Source organism: Kogia breviceps, chromosome 2, assembly GCF_026419965.1.
Source record: "Kogia breviceps isolate mKogBre1 chromosome 2, mKogBre1 haplotype 1, whole genome shotgun sequence".
Taxonomy (NCBI): domain Eukaryota; kingdom Metazoa; phylum Chordata; class Mammalia; order Artiodactyla; family Physeteridae; genus Kogia; species Kogia breviceps.
This window is the reverse complement of record NC_081311.1, coordinates 199,323,310-199,348,511: the sequence shown is the minus strand read 5'-3', so window position 1 is coordinate 199,348,511 and position 25,202 is coordinate 199,323,310. Positions and strand designations below refer to the sequence as shown.

Genomic DNA, 25,202 nt, shown 5'->3' with positions numbered 1-25,202 from the left:
GGTTCTGGACTTTGAGGGCAGGATCCTGTGAGGCTGCTGGAGGCCGGGGCCTCTCAGGCTGTCATTCTTGGGCGTCTCAGAGGAGGACTGGCCTCTGAGGGTCAGTGACCCCACGCGTCAGATGAGACCTCAGGCCCTTCGAACGTGAGGGCATTGCCGGTGGCCACCGCCAGGATCAGAAGTAGGGTCTCCCATCGTGGGCAGAAGCCCAGGCGACCGGACAGCCGTGCCCTGGTGGGGTCTGGCCCAGCCCGCAGGGAGGGAGCACCACCCGCGTGCCTGCACTCAGCAGACGGGCTTCTGGCTGCCGGGCGGCCCTCCCCGAAGGCCCACAGCAGAGGCCCTGACCCAGGGCGCCGCGGTCGCCTGCCGCCTCCCTCCTCCCTCCTCCCTCCTCCCTCCTCCCTCCTCCCGCCTCCCTCCTCCCAGAGGACTCAGGAGGTCAGGGCGGCGGCCTTCCCATTTCAGAATCTCCTCTTCTCCGCCATCCCCCGCGGATAAACACCTGAGGACACAGTGTCACCTGCCAGGACGCATGCAGACTTGCAGCTGCCCCCTGTCCCTGCCCCCTGTACTGGGGCACCACCTAGGCCTCCACGCGGCTTATCCCGACAGTTCCTTTTCATCACATTTTTGTGTCTTGCTTCCATTTTTCCTTATAAAGAGACTGCATCACCCTCCAAGGTGAACAGCCACGCGGACATCAGCACGCACTTGACCTCGCTGACGCTGCCCAGCAAGGCGCAGAGCTCAGTGTCCCTCACCAGCCAGTGCAGCTACAGCAGCACCATGGTCCACGTGGGCGACAAGAGGCCACGGCCCGAGCTCGGTATGTTTGCTGCTCCCTGGGTGACGCGGGGAGATATCCGGCCTGAACGATAGACACGAGACGTTTTGACTGCCGTCCTCGGATTCTCTTTAAGTTTATCCAAGTGTGGAAGAAGCTACACAGCCCAGTAACAGGGGTGCAGGAAATCCGTGCAGTGCCGAGCGGGGGCGGCCACACCTGTCCTGCCCCTGCTGCGCTCTGGCTCCACCTGGGACAGGTGTCCGCTCAGGTGTCAATATGGAGGGGCCTCCCGGGACCGAGCAGGGGTCCCAGGACTCCCCCCTTCGTTGGTGCCGAGAGAAGCCTGGGGACGAGCCCGCCCCCCCAACCCGCTTCCTTGGATGGGATTACAAGCCTTGCCCTCCCCGTCTGAGGACAGGAGCCAGTACGGGTCGTAATAGTAGGACAACCGAGGGCGTCACGCTGAGCTGTTCTTCAGACACCACGAGTAAAATGAATCCTGAATCCGTTCTTGGCTTGGAAGAGGGGCGTGATGAGGGCAAAAGTACATGTCAGAGAGTCAGTGTCCAGCCCCTTTCGGGATGGTCCGTGGTCCCACCTGCCCCATCCTGTCTGCACCCGCAGTTCCACTGGCCCCACTGTCAAGCCCGTGGTCCTGAGCCAGGATGAGGCCGTGCACCAGCCTTAGCCTCTTGTGCTCTGAAAGCACAGGACAGCCTGGAGTGTCTTCAGCGTCAGAGGCTGAAAAACCTCCAAGGTGCCCCAGTTTAGAGGACTGATCCTGGAGCCCCCTGGGAAGTGGGGCTTCCTACGCCTGCTTTTTGCCTTTGGTCATTAACTTTCTCAGAAGGCTAAACAAATACGTCATGTTGTGGGCACGCTGCGGGCATCGTGAAGGAATCTTACGTGTGAACAAGTTCTGTTCTTCGTAGGTGCAGTATGCGTTTTTTCAGTCGTTTTAAAATAGAAGGGCCCTCGCAGATGAGAGCTGTGCGTCTTCTGTTACAGAGACCGTGGCAGATGCTGCCAGCGGGCCCGAGTCTCTGGCCTGCCCGGCGGGCTCCGTGCTGCCCTGCGGCCTCGGCCAGGAGCAGGAGCCCTTCCGGAAGCTGGGCCTCACCAAGGAAGTGCTGGCCGCCCACACCCAGAAGGAGGAGCAGAGCTTCCTGCTCAAGTTCAGAGAAATAAGAAAGCTCAACGCCTTCCCGTCTCGCTGCCATTGTTACTTACAAGACCGATCCAAGGGGCGGTCGAGTGAGAGGGGTAAGTGGTAATACCTGAACCAAAAGTGATGTATTTTTTCACTGTATTCTTAATGCTGCTGAATCTAGTGCTGCTTTCAGAAGGCGAAATGTCCCCAGTTTAGGACTCATGGGTTTGTAAGAAGCTGTTGGAACTTGACCAGTGATGCTCTCAAGGATGTCACTTTGTGTTCCCAAGGGAGCAGTGCTGTAAATAGTGGTGACGGTCCCAGCCCAGCCCCCTGTGGAATGCAGGGCAGGCAGTTGCAATGCTGCCGTGTCAGACATTTCTTGCCTGGGTGACTTTGAGAAGCAAGAGACCCTACCCCACCTTCCCACCCGGACAGGACCCTCAGAGGACCAGCTGGGCTAATGCACCACCCAGAGAAGGAGCACGGCACTGAAGGGGCATTTGGTGTCAGGCCCCTGAGGGAGGAGGGAGCCCTGGACGACACCCGACACCGTAGGAGGGAATGGTGCCCTTCTCCCCCGAGCAGTATGCCCCTGGCAGATTGGCCTCAGGGCCAGGCTGCAGACTCCAAGCCCGACAGAGCCTGGGGGCGCGTGAAGCTGCCCTTTACGCTGAGAGCCATTAGGTGCTCAACGGGCAAGGGATGAAGTGGAACAGACGAGCTTCCCTGCCCCTTTTCTGGTCCAGGAGCCTGGCTCCCAACCCCCAGCCACCTTCCCAGGCCCCACGGACAAGGCTGAGCTGATCAGAGATGCCGCCTCTTCCCTGGACTCCCAGGCCGTGACACAGGGATCAGAGCTGAGAGCTAGTGAGCCCAGGGGACACACACCACGAGGACCCAACTCCCCCTGGTCTCTGGGCAGACACAAATGTCCCAGAAGTGAGAGGCTGACATGCTCCTTAAGAGGTTTATCTTTTCTCCTCTCCTCCTTTCCCCCTTCCTCCCCAGACCCAGGGTTACTGCCAGCACATCGGGAACCTCTGTGGAAATCAGCAAACAGTGCCCACACCACTGTAGCCCCAGCTTGGTGCAGAATTCCAGCCCCCTCTTGCCCCCTTGGCTGTGCATTTTGTGCAGTGCACAGACTGCACAGCTGTCCACAGCAGCCCTGCCCAGACCCTGATGTGGCATCCCAGGAGCCCAGTGCTGTAGCTCCAGGTCCCAGTAGGGGATAGATTTCCTGTAGGAAGAACACCAGGCAGAGAGGCTGAATGGCAAAACCTCCACCCACTTAGCAGTCTGCTTTGGGCTGGCCCATTTGCCTTTAGCATGTGGCACGGCCGGCAGGGGATGTCCTCGCACACTTGCTGCAGGAGCCCAGAGTTACCCTCTGTGACAGGAGAGGAAAAGCTGAGGTTCCTGGGACCCTTCCATTGCCCACCCCACCCTCCACCCCTGCTTGGCATGACCCCCGAGCCCACAGCACCCCCAGCGCCGGCCGGTGCCCAGGGGAGGTGGGGGGGACATGCCCAGGGTCCCTTATGTCACTGGGTGGAGCCCCTCCAGCCTCCTGAGAAAGGCCCTCTCAGCAACACTCATCGTCAGAGAGGAAGACCTTGGTTCCAAGGGCGAGTGTTCCTTCGGCCCTTTGACTTCACTGGGCTGGAATCACGAGCTTTCTAAGCAGGAGGCGTCTCTTTTTAAGGAACAGCCGTGATAAAGCTCGTAACATTGACAAATAAGGTTAGGTGAGATCAGTGGTTCTGCCTTTAAGGTTTCACAAGCCGCTCTTGGGGAATAGCGTCGACTTGCCAGCTTTCTTACTGTTTTGGACAAATAAAACCTTCTTGATATCACTATTGCTTCATGAAAGAAACGGCATTTTAGTCTGAGAAGAAAGCAAGGAATGTGATCTTGCGACAAAGGAGGTCCTTTAAAGGGACTGAATCTAGTTTTATGAAAACCTAACGCTTTGCCCTGATTTTTCTCACTTCACTGAGGACCCGGGGAGACTGGGTGGTGGCCCCGCGACCCCCAGGCTGGTGATGGGGAGGGCGGGGCTGACTGTTGAACTGGGAGGTGCCTTCGGGTTTCTGAAGTTCTACAAATCTCTGAGAATTGACGTAACAGGAAGCATAACATAATGTTTACATTTTAACTCTTGTTGTTTTCCCATTATTTTAGCTGCTCCTGGGCTAAGAAATACCTCTGGAATAGATTCATCTTGGAAAAAAACAGGGAAGAACAGAAAACTTAAGTCCAAACGGGCCAAGCCTCAAGACTCCTCGGGGAGCACTGGGTCCGGGGGGCCCCCGGCCCGGCGGCCGCCGCTGGTGGGCCTGAATGCCACAGCCTGGTCGCCGTCGGACACGTCCCGGTCCAGCTGCCCCGCGATGCCCTTCCCTGGCCCGGTGCCCGCTTACTCCCTGCCCGTGTGTCCAGCTGCCGGGGCAGTGCCAGCTCCGGGGACCGTGGCAGCGGCGCCCGGAGCTCTCCACGCCAGCCTCGCGCCGCCCACGGACGCCCAGCGCGAGTTCGCGGTCCAGCCCCCGTCGTTTGCCGGCCCCTTGGCCCCGGTCGTGGCCTTGGTCTTACCCAGCTGCTCCTACCCCCCGGTGCCCCCGGGCCTGCCGCCCACTTTCTTCCCCGGCCAGCCGAACTTGCCGTCCGAGGTGATTCCTGCCTCGCAGCCCGAGTTCCCTGGCCGGACCTCAGCCCCCAAACGGCCGCACACGCGTCCCCCGGCAGAGCGCGGGCCGCCCGGGTCGCGCGGGGCCGCCCTGCCCCCAGCCGCGGGGTCCGCGGGCAGGACGTCGCCGCCGCTCTTCCAGCCCCGCGGGAGCTCGCCCCTGCGGCTCGACCTTCTGCAGCTGGAGGAGACCCCCAAGGCTGGCTCTGCGGCCACAGGGCCCACGGGGCCCGACCGCAAGCCTGGCTCATCCTGGGACCGGCAGCCCGAGGCACCGCCGCCCGTAAGCATCTCCCGCTGCCCCTTGTCTCACGAAGGCGGGCGGCGAACGCGGGCTCCGCGGCGGGTCGCGAGCATCCTCACCGCAGGTGCCCCGCACTGAGGTCACTGCCAAGCCGTTTCCATTCTGACATAAACACGTGTGCTAGGAAATAACATTTTCCAGGTAAAAGACTCTGTGGGAGTAGACCAGTTTTTATCGTCTTGGGATCTGTCTGGTGGCGGACGCGGGCTCCAAATAGCCACAGGTGATTTCGTGACTCATCCTCACGGGCCTCCACGTTTTCGATGAGCACTTGGAGGATAAAGCATAGTCAGGTGAAAGGTCAGACCGGAGGCTGCCTGGAGGGCAGCTGGCAGCAGAGGCGCTCCCGGTCAAGGAGCAGGGCCAGGAGGGAGCCGGAGACCAGCGCCGCGGGGGCGCACGCTCCCAAGTCTCGAGGGACGTTGGCGTGTACTCGGTTGATGAAATTGTAGTTTGATTTCCAGCTAATGCTTCTGTGTCCTGAGAGCTTCGGTGTGTGGTCGCATCCGCTGAGGCAGTGAGATGCGCGGGCCCTCCCAGGAAGGAGCTGCGCGGGGCTCCCCTGCCCGAGCTCCTGGGAGAGCAAGTGGGAACGGGCTGGCCGTCCCAGCATGGCTGCTGCCCTCCCGACTCCCGGGCCTACAGTCTGGGTGCCAAGGATTGGAGGGCTGGGGCGCTCCCAGGCCAAGCACCCCCCCATGCCCAAGCCCGTCCCCACTCTGCGGGCGCGGGAGCCGGGAAGCCAGAGCCCGCCTCTGTGAGGAGCAGCTTTGGGGTGCTGCAGAAGACACTTGCCCGCCTTGGCGGAGGAACAGGCGTGAGGCTTCCCCCGCAGGGATCCGAGAGCTGCCGTCTTTAGTGGGACTGTCCCCAAAGTAAATTTAATTAGATGGCATCCATCCCACCACCAAGAGTCCCGCCGTGGTCCCAGTAACCACGGGTTCTGCACTTGTGGCACGTGAAGGGAGGGCCAGCGGTCCGAGGAGGGCGCACCCGCTGGGTCCTTGAGAGTCTGGTGCAGACAAGACACCTGACTTGGTGTCTCCTCCCTGTTCCCAAAGTGTGACAAGCCCAAGGACGCCCAGAGCAGCGACGCCCCGTCCGCGTCCAGTGGCCCGTTCCGCCTCCTGCTGCGCGAGGGCCTCCGCTCGGCCACGGGCTCAGCCCCGTCTGGGAGCGGGGCCTCCGCCACCTCCTGCTCCCTGGGCCCCGGCTCGCTGGGCTGCAGCGCGTCCCGAAGTGGGGCAGGTATGTAGGTGGTGCTGGGAGCACCCGGGAGTCGGGGCGGGGTGGGAGGTGGCAGGCGTGCTTGGAAGATTCTCACGTGATACACCTGGGTCTCCTTGACTCTCCGCACCCCAGGGAGCCGGTCACCCCAAAGCCGTAGGCTGACTTGGGCAGGGCCCCGCGTCAGGCGCAGCCTGGGCCCCGACATCCGGGCATCCAGCCGCGCACCGAGCAGTTCCTCGGAGCCCACGGCAGTGCAGACGGGCAGCTGGGTTCCTCCTACCCCGCTCCACCTGTGCGGACGGCAGCCCCGGCCCGGCCCAGTTCCCTGTCGCCCGCCACTCTCGACCTCAGCGGCACTGCAGACCCCCCACCCCAGCTGGCCCTGGTTGGACTGTCCCCGGGGCTCCCCAGGTGTGCCGGGAGGGCTGGCAGTGGCCCGCCTTGCTGAGTTCGATCCCCTGGTGAGAAGCTAGTGTGTGGACCGACCAGGATCGTTCAGGTGCGATCTGGATCCGCCCCACGGGAGGCGCACACACTCTCCCCAGGCTGTAAGCCCCCCGCTTCCCTGAAGTGAGCGGGCCCCTCTCCCTGCGGGAGGCCTGCCGGGAAGCGCTGCGGGACAGCCGCCTGCCAGCCACAGGGGCAGCTTCTCTGTGCTCTGGCTTAGTCCGGAGGCAGCGAGCCTGGGAGACAAGAGCACAGCTTCTCAGATATAGCCCCACCTGGACTCCTCGGGGCCCCCCCAGGAGAGAATCACCTCCACGGTACCAGCTGATAGCCCGTTTTTTAATTATGCAGACAATTTGAGAACGGGACAGAGAAGGGAAGATCCACGAACCCGGGCACCAGTCACCAAATAAAAGTCTTCAGCTCCCTGACGTTGCCGTTCCTTCACACGAGCACGGTGTGCAGGCTCCGCGCGCGGGCGGGGTTTTGACCGGCCACGCTTTGTGTTTCTAAAGGCGGCAGCGGCGCAGGTCACACCAGCGCGTATTTTGGAAGCTTCGGCTCCTCAGAGGATAACCACAAGGCAAAAGTGAAGGTGGACATGGAAGAGAGTGAGCACGTCAAGTACGTCCTCCAGGACCCCGTCTGGCTGCTCGTGGCCGACGCAGACGACAGCGTCATGATGGCGTACCAGATGCCTTCGCGGTAACCGTTCGCCGCCCGCTCGGCTCGGTGAAGGGCTGGGTTCGGGATCCCCCAGCACCACAAGGCCGGAGGCCTTCCCTGGGGAGCCTTACCTCAGATTGAGCTGAGTGCACAGATGGAAGCAGGGCCCCTCTAGATGGTGCCGCTGGCCACACAGAGCCCGCAGAGTGACCTGCTACAGGCCTCCAGGGTGATGGGCTCTGGGCACCCGCCAGGGTGTCACAAGACGTTTGCAAAGCATCCGTGCCAACATTGTCTCTCTTGCTCTGTTGCCTGCAACCCTGTGTGGTCAGTGATGTGTGTGTGTGTGTGTGTGTGTGTGTGTGTGTGTGTGTGTGTGTGTGTGTGTCTTAGAGACGCGGAGGCCAAGAGTCAAGGTGGGTGACCAGCCCAAGGCTGCTGGCTGCTCTGTAGGGACCTGGGTCTGCGCCTCAGCTCTGACCACTCCAAGCGACCTGGAACCCATCAGGGTCCCTACCCCCGCGCAGTGCCCCCTCGGTGGAGGGAGATGGGGGGGTGTGGAGGACGGATTAACCCTGAGGCTCAGAACAGCCAGGCCTCTGGGCCGGGGGAGCCCAGGGCTCTGTCTCCAGGACTGCTGCGGGGCAGGCCAGTGTCGGCAGGTGGCAGGGGAGGGCTTGTCTACCTACCGTCTCGCTGGTGAGAACCTCCCGGGCACAGAACCAAGTGACTGCAGGTACCCGGCTCCCATGACTGCGCTAAAGCGAAATGAAAATCAGAGCTCGGTGTATCATCTTCATAGAAAAACTACAGACTATCTACTAGGGAGGTGAAGTTACCTTAAATAGGGTAATTTATTTTAAATGGAAAGGAAATTTAAACAAAATCATCTAAAATTACATGATTAGTACTGGAAGTGTTGGTAGAAAATGAGCATATTCTTAAAAAAAAAAAAAAAGCCCTTGAGACGTTCTAAAGCTTCCCTATTTCTAAATATTTCATGAAGAAATTTAGAAACGGTCCTGCAGGAGGACAGGGAGAAGCTGAAGGTGCTGCAGAGGTTCCAGCCCAGGTTCACAGACAGACAGAAGCAGGAGCTGCAGGACGTCCACCCGTGGATGCGGTCCGGCGGCCTGCCCGCGGCCTTCGACGTGGCGGTGAGCTCTGGAACGGATTTTCGGACTTTGCGTTAAAAGGCACTGTGATGAGAATGCTCTGTGTTGTCTTTACAACTGTTCTGTACATTTAAAACTTCTAAGATTAGAAGTTCATTTAAAAAAAAAATACCACCACACTGTTAGGTTTCCTTCAAAGAACTTTCTTCCAATGGCTTTTCAACACTGTCTCCAAAAAGGTCTCCTAAATATCTAGTCTCAATCACATGCTGAAATTTGAATTTTTTTTCTTTCAATTCTGTTTCCAATGAAAACACCCCCCCACACACATTTCCTCTGTCATAAACCCTCAACATCCATGTAGACCATTAAGTGACAGACAGCAGGCCCCCACCCTCCCTCCCACTCTCGCCAGGCTGCCCCTCCTGTCTCTTTTCCTCCCCGAGGGTCCCAAAGGTGTCTCTGTACCCCAGCTCCTCTCCCCTGCTTCCCCCAGAGCACCCCCGTACCAGCACCGCCCGGGAGGCTGCTCTCGTCAAGGCCTCCACGTCCAGCAGCTGAATCCACCGAGGTCTCCGCCCGCACCCTAACCGACCCACTCGCGGCGTTCAGCCACAGCCGGCCTCTCCTCTGAGAGCGCCCCTCCCTCGCCCCGGCCCCTTGGCCCCTCGCTCTCGTCCGCCGTCAGCGTGGACGCGCCCAGGCTCAGGGTTTGCACCTTCCTCCTCTGTCTGCACTCCCTCCGGCGCTGTCAGCTCTCTCCTCCTGAGCGCAAGTCGCATCTCCCTGCCCAGACTCCCTAGCGTCCACCTCTGTCGAACTTTGTCTGCTGTCCTAGTTATGCTCAGAGAGAGCCAGCCCACCTACTGTCTTCCCACCCACTCAAGGGTGACTCCATCACCCCTCTTGCTCGGTCCACAGCCCTCGGGACTCTCTTCCTCTCGTGCCCCATCCAGTCCACTAGCAGGTCCTACTGGCTTGACCTTCAAGGTGGCTGGAAACCAGCCCCTTTCCATCACCTCCAGCATCACCACCCTGGTCCACGCCACAGTGCTGCTTCACCTGACTGTCACAGTATCCCCCCTGCTACACTCTGTTCCCCCTTGTCCCCTACAGTGAGATCACGTCACCCCTCAGCTCTGAGCCCTTCCAGCGGTGCCCCTTCTCAATCAGAATAAATTGCCGCAAAGCCATTAAAATATGACACCCTCTCCCCACAGCTCCCCTCTCCCCTCACACCCCCCTCTCCAGTTGTTCCCTGAAATCATGGAGCAGGCTTCTGCCTCAGGGCCTTTGCACCTGCCCTTCCCTCTGCTTGGAATCCTCTTTCCTCAGACAGACACATGGCTCACTCCGGCTTCCTTCAAGTCTTTTTTTCACATGCTGCTGTGTTATTTATCTAATATTACCTAGCAAATAACCCCAAAACTTAGGAGCTTAAAATAATAATCATTTATTATCTCCCACTGTTTCTTTGGGTTGGGAATTTAAGAGCAACTTGGCTGGGTGGTTCTGGCTTCGGGTCTCTCCCGAGGTCGAAGGTGAGATATTGGCCGAGGCTCGTGCCATCTGAAGACAGGATGGTGGCTGGAAGATCCCCTTCCAAGGAGGCTCCCTCACGTGCCTGCACGTTGGTGCTGGCTGTTGGCAGGAGGCCTCAGCTCCTTGCCGTGTGGATCTGTCCATCGGGCTGCTTGTGTGTCCTCATGACCTGATCCTGGCCTCCCCAGAGAGAACCGAGGCGCTGCATTGCCTGTTACAACCCACATGTCACCTGTATCACCTCCTCCTTGTTAGTGGCAGGTCACTGAGTCCAGCCCTCCACCTTCTGAGGAAGGGGTGTCAAAGAATTTGTGGGCATATTTTAAAACCACCACAGTCACTACTGTCTCAGTGGAACGTCAGTAAAATTACAGACGTCCTCACATGCCTCATTCCATGTCAGCCCCACCTTTCCCGTCTTTTAATACACTGTGGGGCATTTCTCATTCGGCTACTGGGAGATCACCTCCACTGGGACACAGATTTCCTCTTTGTTCACTGCCGACTCCCAGTGCTTAGAATGTGCCTGGAACACGACAGGTGCTTAACAGCTGGTTGGGAAATGAACAAATGAGACAGTGTGGTGTTGCTATCCCATTCTACAGATTAGAAAACTGAGGTTAGAGAAGGCATGTAGCAACTCCAGGTCCCACAGGCAGAAAGAGGAGGAGCTGGCACTAGAGCCTCTGGTTGATGCTGTGCCCTCGCTATGCACAGCCACCTCTTAGACAAGGGAGGGGCCTGGGGAGCTGGGGAAGAGCTCGGGCTCCTTGGAGAGCAGGCAGGGGTCCCACGCCCAGGGGCACCTGCTCGCCCTCCAGCAGCCTCACGGCTGACACCTGATCACCTGCACCTCTCTCAGCTTGAACTACTTTTTCGTACCAAAGATCTCATTTTTGTTACTGATTTACATTTTTTCTTTTAAGGAATGCGTTTGCTGTGAAAACAAGGGAAAAGACAACATTTGCGTGCGGTATGAGGAAGCTACCCCTGCTCTGGGACTCAGCGGAACAACCGACACCACAGAAGAGGAAACCGGACCCCCCCTGAGTCGCAGAAACGGAGGGCAGCCGTAACCCCCGCAGCGGGACGGCCAGTGGCGACACTGGATGGTGCTCTGAGGAGAGGGAGGGCCTTCACCTGTGTTTCTAATGAAATGGACGGATATACTTACATGGCTTTTTTTGTTCTAGAAAACAACCCATCGTTTTCCGAAGGGGTGATTTAAAACCGTGGAGGGTAGGAGAGGTTTGGGAAGAAATAGTTTCTTGTATTTAAACTATAAATATGGAGTTTTCGGGGACAGGGGAGGAGATTTGCATCATTGTTTAACTTGAGAAAGGCTGCTTCTCCCTCCTTGTGTCGGGGAAGCGGCTGAGTGCCCTCAGCCGGGGTTCCCCGTGGGCGGTCCCGAGGCATCGCTCCGGGCTGTGACCAGCAGCTACGCTGCCACAGGTGACTCCGCGCTGAGGGGCCCGCCTTTCAGAGCTTCCCCAGGGTGTGTTTGGATCAGATCAGGTTAGATGTCCTCTCTGGGGGGCTGCTTTTTATCTAAATTATTTAGTCAGACTAGATGTTTTTAAAACATACCAAGTGGAGATCACAGCCTCTGCTAATTTTCTTTCAAAATGTTTTGCATTAAATGGCGTGAAGCGTAGTTTGGCAGACCAGCAGCTTCAGCTTCAAGTGTGGTAGCAGCAAACGTTTCACCTGACGTAGCTTAAGTTTGGGGTGAACGAAATTGAAAAATGCTCGCTCTGGACCAAAGAAGCCTAGTGGTTTGTGTGACCAACTCCATCATAGAAATATACATCCTCAGAAATACACAGACCCTTCTGTATACTTTGACATCATTCTCGTCTCCTTTTCAGACCGGGACAGCCAACATGTAGATAAAAACACATTGTCGGTCATCCCCTCATTGTGACTTCCCTCTGCAAACCAGCCTTTGATCGCCACACTCGGGACCCACTCGTATTTATTCGTTGATTGGCACTGCCCAGACATCAGCTCTGGCGCAGCCAAGCCAGCGCTCTCTCCTGACTTAGCCGGTGGCTGCATCTGTGTTTTCCAGGGTGCCGTGAGCGAGCCGCTCCCACCACACCGGGGCTGGGACACTGACCCCTAATTCTTCTCATGAACCTGACCTCATTGGTGCGACTGCCAGTCTCTGTGGCGCTGCGCACTGGTGTCGCTGGCACGTGCAGGTGAATGGGACGCTTGGGGAAAAGTGAGACCGGACGGCCCAGCTTTCTGCAAAACCTCGTATTGCATCGTCTATCCCAAAGATTGTCTGGAAAAATGTCACATTGGTCCCTAGGGTGAATGAGAAGCTGCCGGTGATGAAACAACTGACTTACAATTGCATTGCGTCTGTAGGAAGTTAAAAGGGGGCAGCTTCCCCTGTTCTTTGATGGAGAAGCAGCTACTAGAACAGGTGAAGTCTCCTTGTAATCCAGTTGGTTTTCATAGTAAAACCACTTTATGCCTGAATATCAATCCTATTTTTCATAAACTCGAACACAGAAAGTTTAATTTTTTATTTTTATTTTTAATTTACAAAGCAACATCGCCTGCAGATACCCAAGACAAGAGGTCGTCTATGCATTTGTGTGGAGACTAGAGGCTACAATCTGCTTCCTGCCAGTAAAGTCAGATCATTAAGGGATTAGATGGGAGTCAAAGCTGCATTGACATTCCGTCAGCATTATCTTACCATTGATGTAATGCACCGATTGTTAAGTGCTGCCTAGCTTTGACGTGTGCTGAGAGGTTGACAGCAGGAGCATTTTGTGAAACTGTTTACACGGTGCCACGCATCGGGTCTTACGTTTTCGTTAGTATGTGTGCTTACACGGGTGTTATAAAAAAAACTTCTTCTCGATTTTAAACTGAGCCTTCTTTTTAATATATTCCTAAAAAGATATGTAAATAAGCTCTCAGAGTCTGTGTACCGACGTGTTAAGCCTTGCCGGACAAGTGGTTTGTTTATGCACAAACCAGACTTTCTTCGCCCAGTGCAATATGTTTGTTGGACTGCTTGTGTCTTTTTATGATTTTTTGCCTTTTAGAAAATTGGTAAATAAAGCAAGTATATTTTTATTTTTACCTGTGTGTAGTTTTAACGTAGCACAGGGGAACAGGAACCTGAATAGAGATCAAAGATTATCGGAATCTTTTGTGAAAAAAAAGAACCCTAGAAATTCTGGGTTAGGGACTCTTCTGTCACAAAGGCCCCCCTTACCTCTTCCCCTGCACGGGCGCCTCTCGCTGGTCCCTTCCTGTCTCTGTGTGTCTCTCTGACATGCAGCCCCACCCCAGCGAACTCCCGACGATTTAGATCTAATCCTGGAGTCCCCTTCCCCCATGGTTTTCCACTCCCAGGTGGGGAGCAGGGCCACCAGCTCAGCCCCTGGTGCCCGCGTCCACTCTGTGGTGACCCCAGGCGCCCGCTCCACTCTCCTCCTGCCCCCTCTAGGGTAGTCTGTCTCACCTGGGCTGGCTGCCTGTATGCCGGCCACGGGGCTGAAGGCAGAGTGCTCTCAAGGACCTCACGTCTCCATCAGAGGTGATACAGGCAGCACGGTCGTCTCCTCCCACCCCACCCCCCGGTCCGTCCTTCCACAGCGATGAAGTCGTGCAGGGCCTGGTCAAAAACTGTGGAGGCCTGCTCCCCCCACACCCCACTTTTCCCACCAGGACCGTATTGTGGTGTCGGAACAGGGAGATGAATGGATCCTGGCCCTGGTGCCCAGCCTTCCAGAAGCTCCCTCAGCAGGAGGGAGGGCTCGACGCCGCTTCCTGTCCTGGCTGCCTAAATCCGAGTGGCGATTGGGGGCTGGGGGGGGGGGCAAAGTCCTCCCAGTGAGCATGGAGGCCCCTGCAAACCCGCTAAGTGGCCAGATATGGCTGTTTCACTGAACGGCCGAGTGCCTTCGGGGGCTCTTAACTGCATTTTTATCTACCGTATACCCCCAAGGGCATGCCCTCCCCTTATTTCTAAACCAAAAGGAGCGTCTCCAAGCCCCTGGGCTGACTGCCCACGAGGGGCCTGGACATCCATAGGCTGGCCACTGTCTTTGTTCCCTGGGGATTTACGGCTCTCGCCACCCCTGCCGCTAACTGGTCCCCCTGTGGCCACTGCAGCCCTGCCCAGCCTCTGTTGGCCTCTGTTTTTGGATATGAGGGGATCAAAGAGCCCAAATGCTCAGGAAGTCTGTGCTCGGGCAACCTTTGAAGGGGGGATCAGTCCAAGGGACAAATGGCAGGAAGTGTGTCTGCTAGGGGAGGCCATGCAAAGGAGAAAGAAAGGGTGCGGTGGTGCTGAGATGGAGTAGCCAGGCTTCTGGGAGGAAAAGGCCAAGCCAGCCAGCCAACGGGCACACTAAAGGAAATGGAGGCTGACTTCGAAGATGAGCCCTTGGGCAACTTCCAGTCTAACCAAGAAGGATTTTGCTGACTCACACTCCCTGCTCTATCCCTATACTTTCTTCCCCAAGGGTACTTGGTCAGACTGAGGCATATCCCAGTACTTAATTTCTCCTTCCTTCACTCTAGACAGCATTCCTCAATCCCCCCACCCCATGTAAGACAAGGGTTATGAGGTCCCTAGCCTATGCTTCAGCCTCCTCCCTTCTGACAACTGTCTGTCATCTGTCCTTTTGTTTTTACAAAGCAACTTTATATCCTGTAACTATAATTAAGCCTTCCTTGCCTTTTCTATAGATTGACTCTAAAATGTTGAAACCCTATGAACAGGGTTACATTGTTCTGACTGTGAAAGAATTGGCTACTGGGCCAAGTAAGTGCTAAGATTACACTTCTCTTCTTCAGCAGCTTTTTGTTTTTCCCGGAGTTCCTAGTTGCCTTTCATTTTTTGCTTGCACCATTTGCCTTTATCATTCTTCCTCCACCTCCCACATTCAGTTCCCCATCCAATCAGGAAAAGATTAATAGTCTTTTCCCAGAGGCCTTCCCCAGAGCCCTGACCATCCTGTTCCAATACAAACTGCCTTTCAGGGAGAGCATTCTAAGATACTTGTTTGATCTTATTCAAACAATATAATCAATGATGGGTGGGGTATGAATCACAGTACAAGAAATATCATTGAGTTTATTTTTCCATATCTGAGCTCCTCAGAGTAGTAGAAACTTAATTGTAGTTTCTTGGGGTGGGGGTGGGATCTCCTTCCCTGGGGTGATGTCTAAATGGTGAAGAAAATTAAAGTTACAGGCCAGCTATTGGCTCTCTTGGGGTTCACTACTCAAGCCCCTCCCCCACTCTGTCGGTCCCTCCACTAGGAGTAGAGGGGGAAGGGTAGTCAGGTCTCTGACCAGGCAGGGGAGGATGGGAAGAAGAGAGCTAAGCCTTCTGGCTTGTCGGGGAGATTGAGGACAACACAGGGGGATTGAAGGAAAGGAGTCGGTTCATACCTGGGTGAACAGTGCAGGGCTGGGGAAGTCTCTGGGCCCTGCCCACAGAAAAGCAAAGAGACAGCCAGGTGAGAATCAGCAGAGGGGGTTCCCAGGCACTCATAGAGGTCAGTGAGGTGACTTTGGGAACCATCAAGCCACTCACCAAACTTGCCCTACCTACGGAGGTCCCTCTGGCCGGGAGCTGAAGTGAAACAGTCACCTGAAGGGCTGCCAGATCCATCTTCAGATGGCTGGGGGCACAGGTGGGTGTCTGTGGCCTAGTCCCACCACCCCACCACACTGCAGTCCCTGGATTTTTCTTTCCCCTGCTACCTTCCAGCTAGGCTTGGGACACCCTCTCAATTTCCCTACCTACCCAGTGCTTCTGCTAGGCCAGGCTCTGTGCTGGGGGTAGATAAGGGGTCCTAGGTCAGACTGTACCCCCAGGGATGCTTGTAACCTGGAGGGGCACAGATCAGACCCTGACAATCCCAGTCCCAGGAGGGAAGCAGAGGATTGGGTAAAGGGAAGCTGAGACCTGAACAGGGAGGAAACAACCATTGAAGGGAGATCCCACCGTGTTCCAGGTGTAAGGCTGTGTGTGTGCAAAGGCTTCATGGTCTGAAGGCAAATTGGTACCCTGGCTGTGCCAGGAGATGCTGTGAACCTAGGCCGGTGGGGCTGCGGCCAGGCTGGGGTCCCCAGGGAGCTACCCCACCGCCCACGCACCCCACCCTCACGGAGGCTGGGCCAACAGATGGGCGGCCAGCCGTGGGGGTGGCAGTCGTCTGGCGGACACAGGCGCACCCACCGCCCGCTCCCGCCCGAGTGACAAAGCGGCAGAGACAAAGGCGCGGCCAACACCTGTCGCTCTTGGCTAGGCTGCCGCTTTCCTCCGCCCGAAGCGGCTGCAGCTGCCAACTGTCACGGGCATCAAGTTACGGGGACCAGACAGCGGCCTCCGCCAGCCGGGCGGGGAGTGGGGGGAGGGCTGGGGGGGAGGGAGCCGAGGGGGTACGGGGAGGGGGAAGAGGGGGGCAGGAGGCGGGGAGGGGTGTCGGCGCGAACGAACAGGGTGCGGGGAAGGGTGATTGGGCAGGGAGGGCGGGGACCTGGGAAGGGCGGGCGCGGGTGGGACTTAGAGAACGTGGGTTCGGGGGCGGGCGGGCAGGGAAGGGAGGGCGGCGGTGGGTGGGTGCTGAGGGGGAAAGGGAAGTGAAAGAGGGGTCGGGGAGCAAAGGGGACTAGAAGGAGATGAGGGGGACTCCGGTGGTGAGGGCGATGATGACCAGGAGAGAACAGACGGCCTGTGGGGACAGAGGATGACCCGAGGAGAGCCTAGAGATGGAGCGGTGCGGGCGGGCCTGCGGACCCCGCCCCACTAGGATCCCTGAGCGGGCTGAAGGTGGTGTCGACGTTCGGATGTCAGGACCCAGTGCGTTTCCGCAAGAAACGCACTGGGGCCAAGGGCCCGCTCCCACCCCCGCTGCGCTAGGGGCCCTCACCTCCCTGGGGCTCTGCAGCCACCCCAGCCCGGACCTGTAGCTCCCTCCAGGCCCGGAGACCGCGGCCTTTGCTGTGGCTCTAGCCGCCAGGACCCCGGCTCTCGCGCAGGAGCGTTCCTCCCCTGTTGCACCTTGGGTGAACGAAGTCAAGCGTGAATGAATGAATGGGCAGATGCGCCCCTGCCAGCACGCACCGCAGACCTGGGCGCCTTGCTCGGGGTAGGAGGGAAACAAGCGCACCCAGAGCCACAGCTCTCCGGGTCATCGCCCCCTCCGGTGCCCCACAATGCCGGGGTGGCGCGGAGGCCCGGCTGGACCCCCAAGTCCCCGGCCGCAGGCCACGCCCCGCCAGCTGCCGGCCGACCCCGGCGGCGGGGCCAGACAAAGCACGCCTCTGCCATTGGCTCTCACGAGCAATCGGCGCCTTGAGATGCAAATAAGGCGCTATAAAAGGGGCGGGCGCCGTTGCAGGCGCGAGGACGCGGCGTAAGACGCCAGGGGGCGAGGGCGGCGGCGGCGGCAGCGGCAGTGGGCTGCTGCGCTGCTAGGGGCGCGGGCGCGCTGCGCTCCGGGCGGTGGAGGTCATGGCTCCGCTCCTGGCGCCCGGCCGGGACCGTGCGGCCCGGGAGGATGAGGACGGCTGCGAGGCGCGGGGGGACCGCAAGGTGCTGGTTGTAGCCGCGAATGGGCGGGCGGGGGGCCGCACAGTGCCGGGGCTCAGTTGCTCGCTTCCCGCAGGCCCGGAAGCCCCTAGTGGAGAAGAAGAGGCGGGCGCGGATCAACGAGAGCTTGCAGGAGCTGCGGCTTCTGCTGGCAGGCGCCGAGGTGAGGCCGGCGGGCGGGCGCCCAGGGGCTGCGGGCGAGCGGGCGGGGCGGGCAGGGGTCGCCGTCCGGCCTCGCCTCACCGACCCTCCCCACCGGGCGCTCGCGCCGGCGCAGGTGCAGGCCAAGCTGGAGAACGCCGAGGTGCTGGAGCTCACGGTGCGGCGCGTGCAGGGCGCGCTGCGGGGCCGGGCGCGCGGTGAGTGGCGGCTGGGCGCGCGGGCGGGGGCGCGGGGCGCGTTCTCCTGGCCTGCCCCTGCCCGGAACCGAGGACTTCCTCCTCCTGGAGCAGTGCGCGCCCCCCGCGTCTCGTGGATGAGCCTTGCCCTCGCGGGCCGGGCGGGCCGGGCCACAGCAATCACCGAAGCGGGCGGGGCCCTCTCCCCTCCCACCCCTGAACACAGAACGCGAGCAGCTGCAGGCGGAAGCAAGCGAGCGCTTCGCCGCCGGCTACATCCAGTGCATGCACGAGGTGCACACGTTCGTGTCTACGTGCCAGGCAGTCGACGCCACCGTCGCCGCCGAGCTCCTGAACCACCTGCTAGAGTCCATGCCGCTGCGTGAGGGCAGCAGCTTCCGGGATCTGCTGGGGGACGCCCTGTCCGGGCCACCGGGAGCCCATGGGCGGAGCAACTGGCCAGTAGGAGGCGCCCTGGGGTCCCCACTGCCCAGCCCCCGGGGCTCCGGGGACGACCAGTCATCCGACCTGGAGGAGGTCCCCGAGGCCGAACTGAGCCGGGCGCCTGCTGAGGGGCCGGACTTGGTGCCCGCAGCCCTGGGCAGCCTGACCGCCGCCCGCGTAGCCCAGAGTGTCTGGAGACCTTGGTGACCAAGGGCAGCCTGGGGCCTAAGGGATGGGCCCCGCCTTCCCATGCTCCAGTCCCTCCTCCCTGGGGTCCAGATATCTGGACAGGGGCAGGGTTCTGGATATCTGCCAGTTCTGCTGCCCTCCTCCAGTGGATGCTTGCAGGGCAGTCCCCGATAACCAGGCCATCCAGGCCCCTGTTTCTTAAGGGAGTAACGTTTATGGACCATCCCCACCCCCACCCCCTGCCCCGCTAGCCCTCTGGTGGGTGGAGAGAAGGAGCTACAGGCAGGAGGAAGTATCTTGCAGGGCTCCCAGGTCTCACCTGTCCCAGACTTCTCAGGCACTGTGTGGGTCTGGGGGCAGAGGTGACAGAGTGGAGCTGAGCCTCTCCCGAGTGCTGGGCACTAGTGTCCTGGCAGAAGGAGACCTCAGGCCCTGGCAGCCCTGGCCATTCAGCCAGGACACAGGGGGGGCATTCTGCAGCACTGCCCAGAGCTGCCAGAGAGAAGTGTGGCTCTCTGTATGTCTTGCGTTTAGCACGCTCGAGTTTGTGTATTAGGTTGACATCAGTTGTTCCAATTCTGTTAAGTAAGAGGTTTTGGAGAGTTAGTTACCCTTCTGAAGTATTGCTGAACGCTGTGGTGTCATTAAGGTGTCAAATGCATAAAGACTAAACCAAGCACATTTTTTCCCATATCTAATGCTGTGAGTGGTTTTAAAACTTCTGCCCCTTTGTCAGAAGTAAGTAGTGTAATGGCAGTGGAGATGGGACACCCCGTGCCGTGGTGTCACGTTGGACGGTGCTTCTGCCTCCCTGCTGCCAGGCCATTCCAGATGGGTGTCCCCTCAGGTCCCTGGGCCTGGCCTGCACACATGGTGTGCACCGTGGCGATGGAAACCGCGGCACGGACTTTGTCTCCAGAGTAACTAAGCAGTAGGGAGACGGCCTGTCCCTGGACCATTCTCTTGCTTGTGAGCTTCCGGGAATAAAATGGATGCCTGACTACTAGGCATGTGGTTTGGAAGTTTCTTTCAAAAGTCTGTTTTAAGGTCCATGAGTTTGATGCAGACGTCGCTCTACTTAGGTGGTCAGTTTTCTTGACTGAAGAGGGAGCTTCCCCCTTGCCAGTGACCTCGGGAGCATGGAGACCCACCCAGTTCACAGCCCAGGCAGTTGGGACTTAAGGCCAAATTGAGCCCAGGAGGTCAGAACCCTTGGACGGAGGGGTTGGGCAGCTGGGGTGTAGGGAGATGGCCCTCTTGGCCCGGGTCTGCAGACAGCATGCGGTCAGCTGACAGCCGTCCCTGCCACAGGCATCGTGGCCCCTGCCTCTCCAGCTCCAGGACCCCAAAGCAGCTTGTTCTTGTTCTTACTTCGGGTTGGCAGTGCCCAGGCCGGGTCAAGGTGTGACAATTTAGGATTGACACCTGGGTCTCCTCTCCAGTGTGTGCCTTTGTTTGAAAAACATCTCTCCCAAGAACCCGTTTACAAAAGCCCCCTAGCAGATCCTGCCCACCAGGGGTGTTTCACTGTGGCTCCCCGGTGATTCAGTCTTAGACCTCGGCCACCAGGCTATAACCAGATGCAGCCTAATTTTAGCCACTGGGGATGAGTTATTGAGGGCTTGGGGTAAGGAGGCAGGTCCATAAAAGAGAGCTCAAGAGAGATGGAGACTTTTTCCTGGGATTATCTTAATTGCCCCAGTCAGATTGATGTAGGATGTGTCCACAGGGACACGAGAGCAGGTCCACCTGTAAGACCTCTGTCCCGTGTAGCTCCCAGCAGTACCCAGAGGCCACTGTGATGAGCTCGGATGCCATCTGGGGAGCACCAGCCAGGGACTGTTCAGGAGGAACCGCTCTTTCCTCTCATACCCACGCTTGTCACGTCCTCCCAAGGGGTCCTAGAGAGGGGCCCAGGGGAGCCCAAGACACAGGATTCGAGGTGCAGGAGGCTGACCTGGGGGGAAAGATGTTGCTGGGACCAGGACCCCCCTAAGGTCAGATGCCACTAACCCAGGACTCTGGCCCTGGGCCCCCTCCCACCTATGAGTCAGCTTCTCGGGACCCCCTCAAGAGCGGTGTCTTTTCTTTCTCACAAATGCAAGTGGCTCCCAGAGCAGAGAGCACTGTCAGCCTCCGTGGGGTGAGAGCAGCTTTTGCCTGTGGTGCAGCCTGGAACCACCCGCTTCCTGCCTGCATTCACGTGCTGCCAGATGATTTTCACACCACCTCCTCTCTCTGAAGTACCCAACAAACCCTTGCAAGCCTTGCTCTAGGCATTTGATGGCCTTGCCTCATCACTCCCCATGCATTACCTCCTTCCCACTTCAATCCCTGGCCCGCTGTCTTAGTCCGCTATGAATGCCGTACATTGCCACAAACTTGGTGTTTCAAAACAACACACTTTTATTTCCTTGCACTTCTGTAAGCTAGGAGTCTGACGGGATTCACTAGGCTAAAGTCAAGGCAAGCCTTCATTCCTCTCTGGAGGCTTGAGGGTGAATCCATTTCCCACTACAGAGGCCGTCCACATTCCTTGGCTGGTGGCCCCCTTCCTCCATCTTCAAAGCAAGCAACGTTGCATCTTTCTAACCTTTCTTCCATAGGCACATTTCCTTCTGACCCTCCCCTACTTCTTCCCTCTTCTTTCTACTTGTGATTACTTTGAGGCCACCTGGATAATCCAGGATAATCTCCCCACCTCAAGGTCCTTAACCCTTAATCAGACTTGCAAAGCCTCTTTCGCCGTGTATCAGGGTGTGGGGACGAGGAGGTGGACATCTTTGGGGATCTGCCAACCGCACCCACCTGCGCCTCTGCGTAGGCCTTCTGCCCCCCTTCATGAGGCAGTGCGGTGCCAGCCTTCCGCACGGGCTTTGGGTTCCGTACCCCCGGACCTGCTCAGTGACCCTGCTCTCTCCACTGCATCATTAATCTCTCCTTCCTTCTGGGTCATTTTCATTGACCTACAAACAAGCTGTAACATCTCCACCTAGAAAAAGAAGAGGGACTTTCCTTGTGGTCCAGTGGTTAAGACTCTGCTCTTCTGATGCAGGGGGTGCGGGTTCCATCCCTGGTCGGGGGACTAAGATCCCACATGCCACGCGGCAGGGCCAAAGAGTAAAAAAATAAAATAAAGAATAAATAGAAAAAGAAGAGCTAAAACCTCCCGGGCCCGATGTACCCTATTAACCTCTGCTTCATTTCTCTGCTTTAAAGCAAAATTCCTTGAAAGCATTGTCTACACTTACTGTTACTGTTTTGGCACCTTTCACGCCTCTTCTTCCTCTCCAGTCAGGCTATTGCCCCCACCCCTGCCCTTGTCAAGAGCTTCAGTGACGTCCATGCTTCCAAATCCAGTGGCTGTATCTCTAAGTTTCAATTTACTCAACTTCAGTGAAGCACTCCTTAGGTGCTATCACTCTCTCCCTCCTAAAAGGCTCTCCCCTCTCAACCTCAGGAACACTCGCTCTCCGGGCTGTCCTGTCTTACTGGCCGTCTTCGGCCTCCTGTCAACTTCTGAATGTGGGCATGCACGTCCAAGGCTCTGTGCCCAGCTCTTCCCTATCACCCCTGCCCAGGAAGCCCATCTGGTCCATTTGGTTTGTTACATCCACGTGCCCTCGAGCTAAAGTCCGTCTCCATTCTGTTGGCCTCCCTATATCCTCCTGTCTACTCAGTATTTCCACTGAGATGTGAGGTGGGCATCACAAACCACAGCCAGAACACAACTGATTCTCACCCGAAAGGCGTTTGGAGGCGCCCAGCAGTCGGGCGCTGGAGACGCTCAGAGATGTTCAAAGGCGCTGGAGGCGCTCGGAGGCAGTCGGGAAGCACCCGGCGACGCCCGGAGGCGCTCGGAGGTGCTCGGAGGCATTCGGGAGGAGCTCGGAGACTCTCGGGGTGTTTGGAGGTGCCGAGGCCTTGGCCACGCCCTCTCCACCCCAACGCCCAAGGCGGGCCGCGATGGCCTCTGGGAAGTGTAGTTCCAGCCCTTTCGTCTTCCTTTCCCCGAGGTGCCTGCAGGCCGAGCCGGAACTACGACTTCCAGGGGCCTCCCCGGCCCGGAGACCCCTCCTTCCGCCGCCTCGAGCTCCGAGCCCGGGGCCCAAGGGAGCCCAGCGGAGTCCAGCGGCGATCGGGGGCCTCGCGCAGTCGGTTAAGCGGCTCTGCGTCCCGCAGAGGCTAGGCTGCGGTCCCTCCAACATCCCTGGGACCAGGAGAGGAAGCGATGAAGGCGCCGGCGCCCCGCAGCTCGGGCCCTCCTCCTGCGGCTCCAGCGCAGGACCGCTGACCGCCTCCGGTCGCCAGGAGGCCTGGATGTCGGGAATATTAAAAGCGCCCCAGATGGTTCAAAAGTGCAGCCAAAGCTAACAGCGACTGGTGTCGAGGAAAGAGGGAGTCGTTTCAGGCTGTGGCAATGGAAGCAGGTTTCTCGAGGAGGGAACACAAGCCTTACTGACCCTTCGGGAGACCAAGTCTCAGCTTTGTCCAGCATTCATTCTACAAGTGCTTTGAGCACCTGTTATGTGCAGGGAACACAGAGACGAGAGTGTCCGGACCTTTGCTGTCGAGGAACTTGCATTCTCTTGGGATGCGCAAGAGCCCACAGAGAGCCGCAAGCTACCACATACTGCCCAGAGGTAGACAAAGGCGTTGCTTGGTGGAGAGTAGCCAGAGAAGCCCAGAGCTTATCAGGTTATTAAAGACAGTCCATGGGTGTAAATGGATCTGAAAGGAGGAGGGATAAGGTTTTAAACCTGTGACCCAGAGGCCTTCTAGCTCCTCATGGGGGCACGCAGGCTTTTTGCTCTTCCACCCTCATACAAGAAACTGCCCTCCCCTGAAGATCGTACGCTCCGGCCGTCCATGTCTGTTCTGCTCCTAGTTGTCATATGCTGTCCGTCCACTGTCAACAGATGGCACTTGGGGCACCATCTTCCTCTCACCTCCAGATCCCGCCCCACCTTAACCTGGGAAAGCCATGTAGGTGCTGTAGCAGGTACACGACTTTTCAGTCAATGTATGTACTGTAGTAGACTTCTCAGTCAATAACCATGCCACGGGCTTTGTCACCCCTTACAGTTGAACTAGCTGCAAAACCCTAAGCTCCTGCCTTCCATCCACTCCGTCCCAGGAAACTTGTTTAGACCTCACCGGGGTCTCCTAGTTACTGTTCCTTCACAGTCAGGTTTCCTGAAAATAGTCTCTATTCTTACTTCATTTCCTCGCCTGCTCGCTCATCCCAAAATTTCACCATTTTCCATTTCCCACCATTCTACTGAAAACTTCTGGCAGTCTCTGGCAAAGACCTAGTTGCCAGGTAGACCATTTCTATCTTACCTAAGTGTTACAGCATCTGACACTGTCAATAACTTCTTGCTTCTCCATCTAACTTTCTTGCTTCGTCTTCAACCACTCCTTCTCAAGTTCAAGACAGGGCTCTTCTCCTCAACCCACCCTGTAAATATCACCATATTCCACGTCCTCCTCGGACCTGTTATCTCTAAACGATGACCTGTATGATCTCCGTGGCTTCACCTACTGCATCACTGACTCCAAAAAGGACCTCCAGCCCAGTCCTCTCTGGAGCTGTAGTCGGGTTGGTCCAAATGCCCGGGTTGTCACCTCTCAAACATCCCACAGCTTCTTCAAACTCAGCTCAAACCTGAACTCGGCTTTCCTGCAAAACCTGCCCTTTCTTTCATGTTCTGGAGCGCTGAGAGCGGCATGGTCGTCATCAACCACTCAGGGCAGAAACCGGACATTCAGGGAGACACCCAATTTTCCTTCAGTCCCACCCTGCGAGCGGCAGCCAGGAAGCGTCAGTTCTACATCTTTAATGGGTGGAGTGAGGGAATGAATGAATGAGTTTGCATCTTATACTTTATCTCTTTTCCTCTGTTCCTGCTGCTACCTTCTCAGTTCACGTCATTATCACTCACCTGGAGAATGACAGTGGTCATTAAGTCTCTACATCTAGTATTACCTCCTGAACTTAAGTCCTTCAAAAGCCCAGCACTTCGCAGATTAGCAGGTGTAGTAGGCCCACAACTCCCGTGGGTCAGCTGGGAACTTCATAGCTCTGCCCCTGTGCCCCGCTCCTGTCCCATCCCCCTGCCAGGTGTTTGTCTTGCTGCGCTGCTGGCTCACTGCTTGCCTTCAAGTTTGGCTCAGATGTCACCCGTGGGAACCATTTCCTGGTCCCCTTGGTTTTATGTAGCTTCCAAGGTTTCTCTCTTGCGTTTCCGTGATGGTACATTTCAGACAATGTGTATTTATTCATTCCACAGTGTTACTTGCATGCCTCCTCTTTGTCAGGCATTATGCTAGTTGCTGGAGATAAAGTTTCTTCTCAAGCTTATACTGTAGTGAGGGAAAGGGACAGGAGATACGTGCTGTGGCAGACGGTGTTTATGTGCCAAGAAGAAAAATCAATCAGGTCAAGGGGACAGGGAGTGATGGTGTGGAAGCAGGGTGCAGATTGATGACACAGGTGACTGTAGGTTTTGTCCGAGCGGAAAACAGATGATATGGGGGAACAAGCAAGCCGCTGTCCTGGGAAGGGGGGGTCCAGGCAGAGGAAATAAGTGCAAAGGCCTGGAGGCAGGACGACACAGGGCCTGTTCAAGGGGCTGTGCTGCTGGGTCCCTGAGTCTCTTAAAAAATACTCACGTTGTCTGTACTTATTGACACGCACCAGGTACCAAGGG

General features: G+C 57.6%; 2 protein-coding genes across 3 annotated transcripts in view; both read left to right on the top strand.

The window, feature by feature from the left end:
• The window catches only part of PER2 (period circadian regulator 2), a 39,249-nt gene extending 26,205 nt beyond the window's left edge, over positions 1 to 13,044 (top strand). Inside the window, exons 17-23 of the mRNA XM_059052765.2 lie at positions 665 to 829; positions 1,799 to 2,053; positions 4,128 to 4,915; positions 5,998 to 6,184; positions 7,129 to 7,318; positions 8,286 to 8,436; positions 10,863 to 13,044. Coding sequence (XP_058908748.1) covers positions 665 to 829; positions 1,799 to 2,053; positions 4,128 to 4,915; positions 5,998 to 6,184; positions 7,129 to 7,318; positions 8,286 to 8,436; positions 10,863 to 11,012 — 1,886 coding nt within the window. The 3' untranslated portion in view covers positions 11,013 to 13,044. The remainder of the gene's footprint in view (positions 1 to 664; positions 830 to 1,798; positions 2,054 to 4,127; positions 4,916 to 5,997; positions 6,185 to 7,128; positions 7,319 to 8,285; positions 8,437 to 10,862) is intronic.
• Positions 13,045 to 17,329: 4,285 nt separating this feature from the next.
• On the top strand, positions 17,330 to 19,495 carry HES6 (hes family bHLH transcription factor 6). Of its 2 annotated transcripts, none has more exons than XM_059052585.2 (4): positions 17,330 to 17,521; positions 17,595 to 17,681; positions 17,796 to 17,877; positions 18,083 to 19,495. In XM_059052585.2, the coding sequence occupies exons 1-4, from the start codon at positions 17,441 to 17,443 to the stop codon at positions 18,505 to 18,507; spliced, it is 675 nt and encodes a 224-aa protein (XP_058908568.1). In that variant the 5' UTR covers positions 17,330 to 17,440; the 3' UTR covers positions 18,508 to 19,495. The 2 variants fall into 2 exon arrangements, with proteins under 2 accessions (XP_058908568.1, XP_058908569.1); XM_059052586.2 differs by having other exon boundaries at positions 17,372 to 17,521; positions 17,796 to 17,837; positions 18,083 to 18,311.
• Positions 19,496 to 25,202: the final 5,707 nt, after the last annotated feature.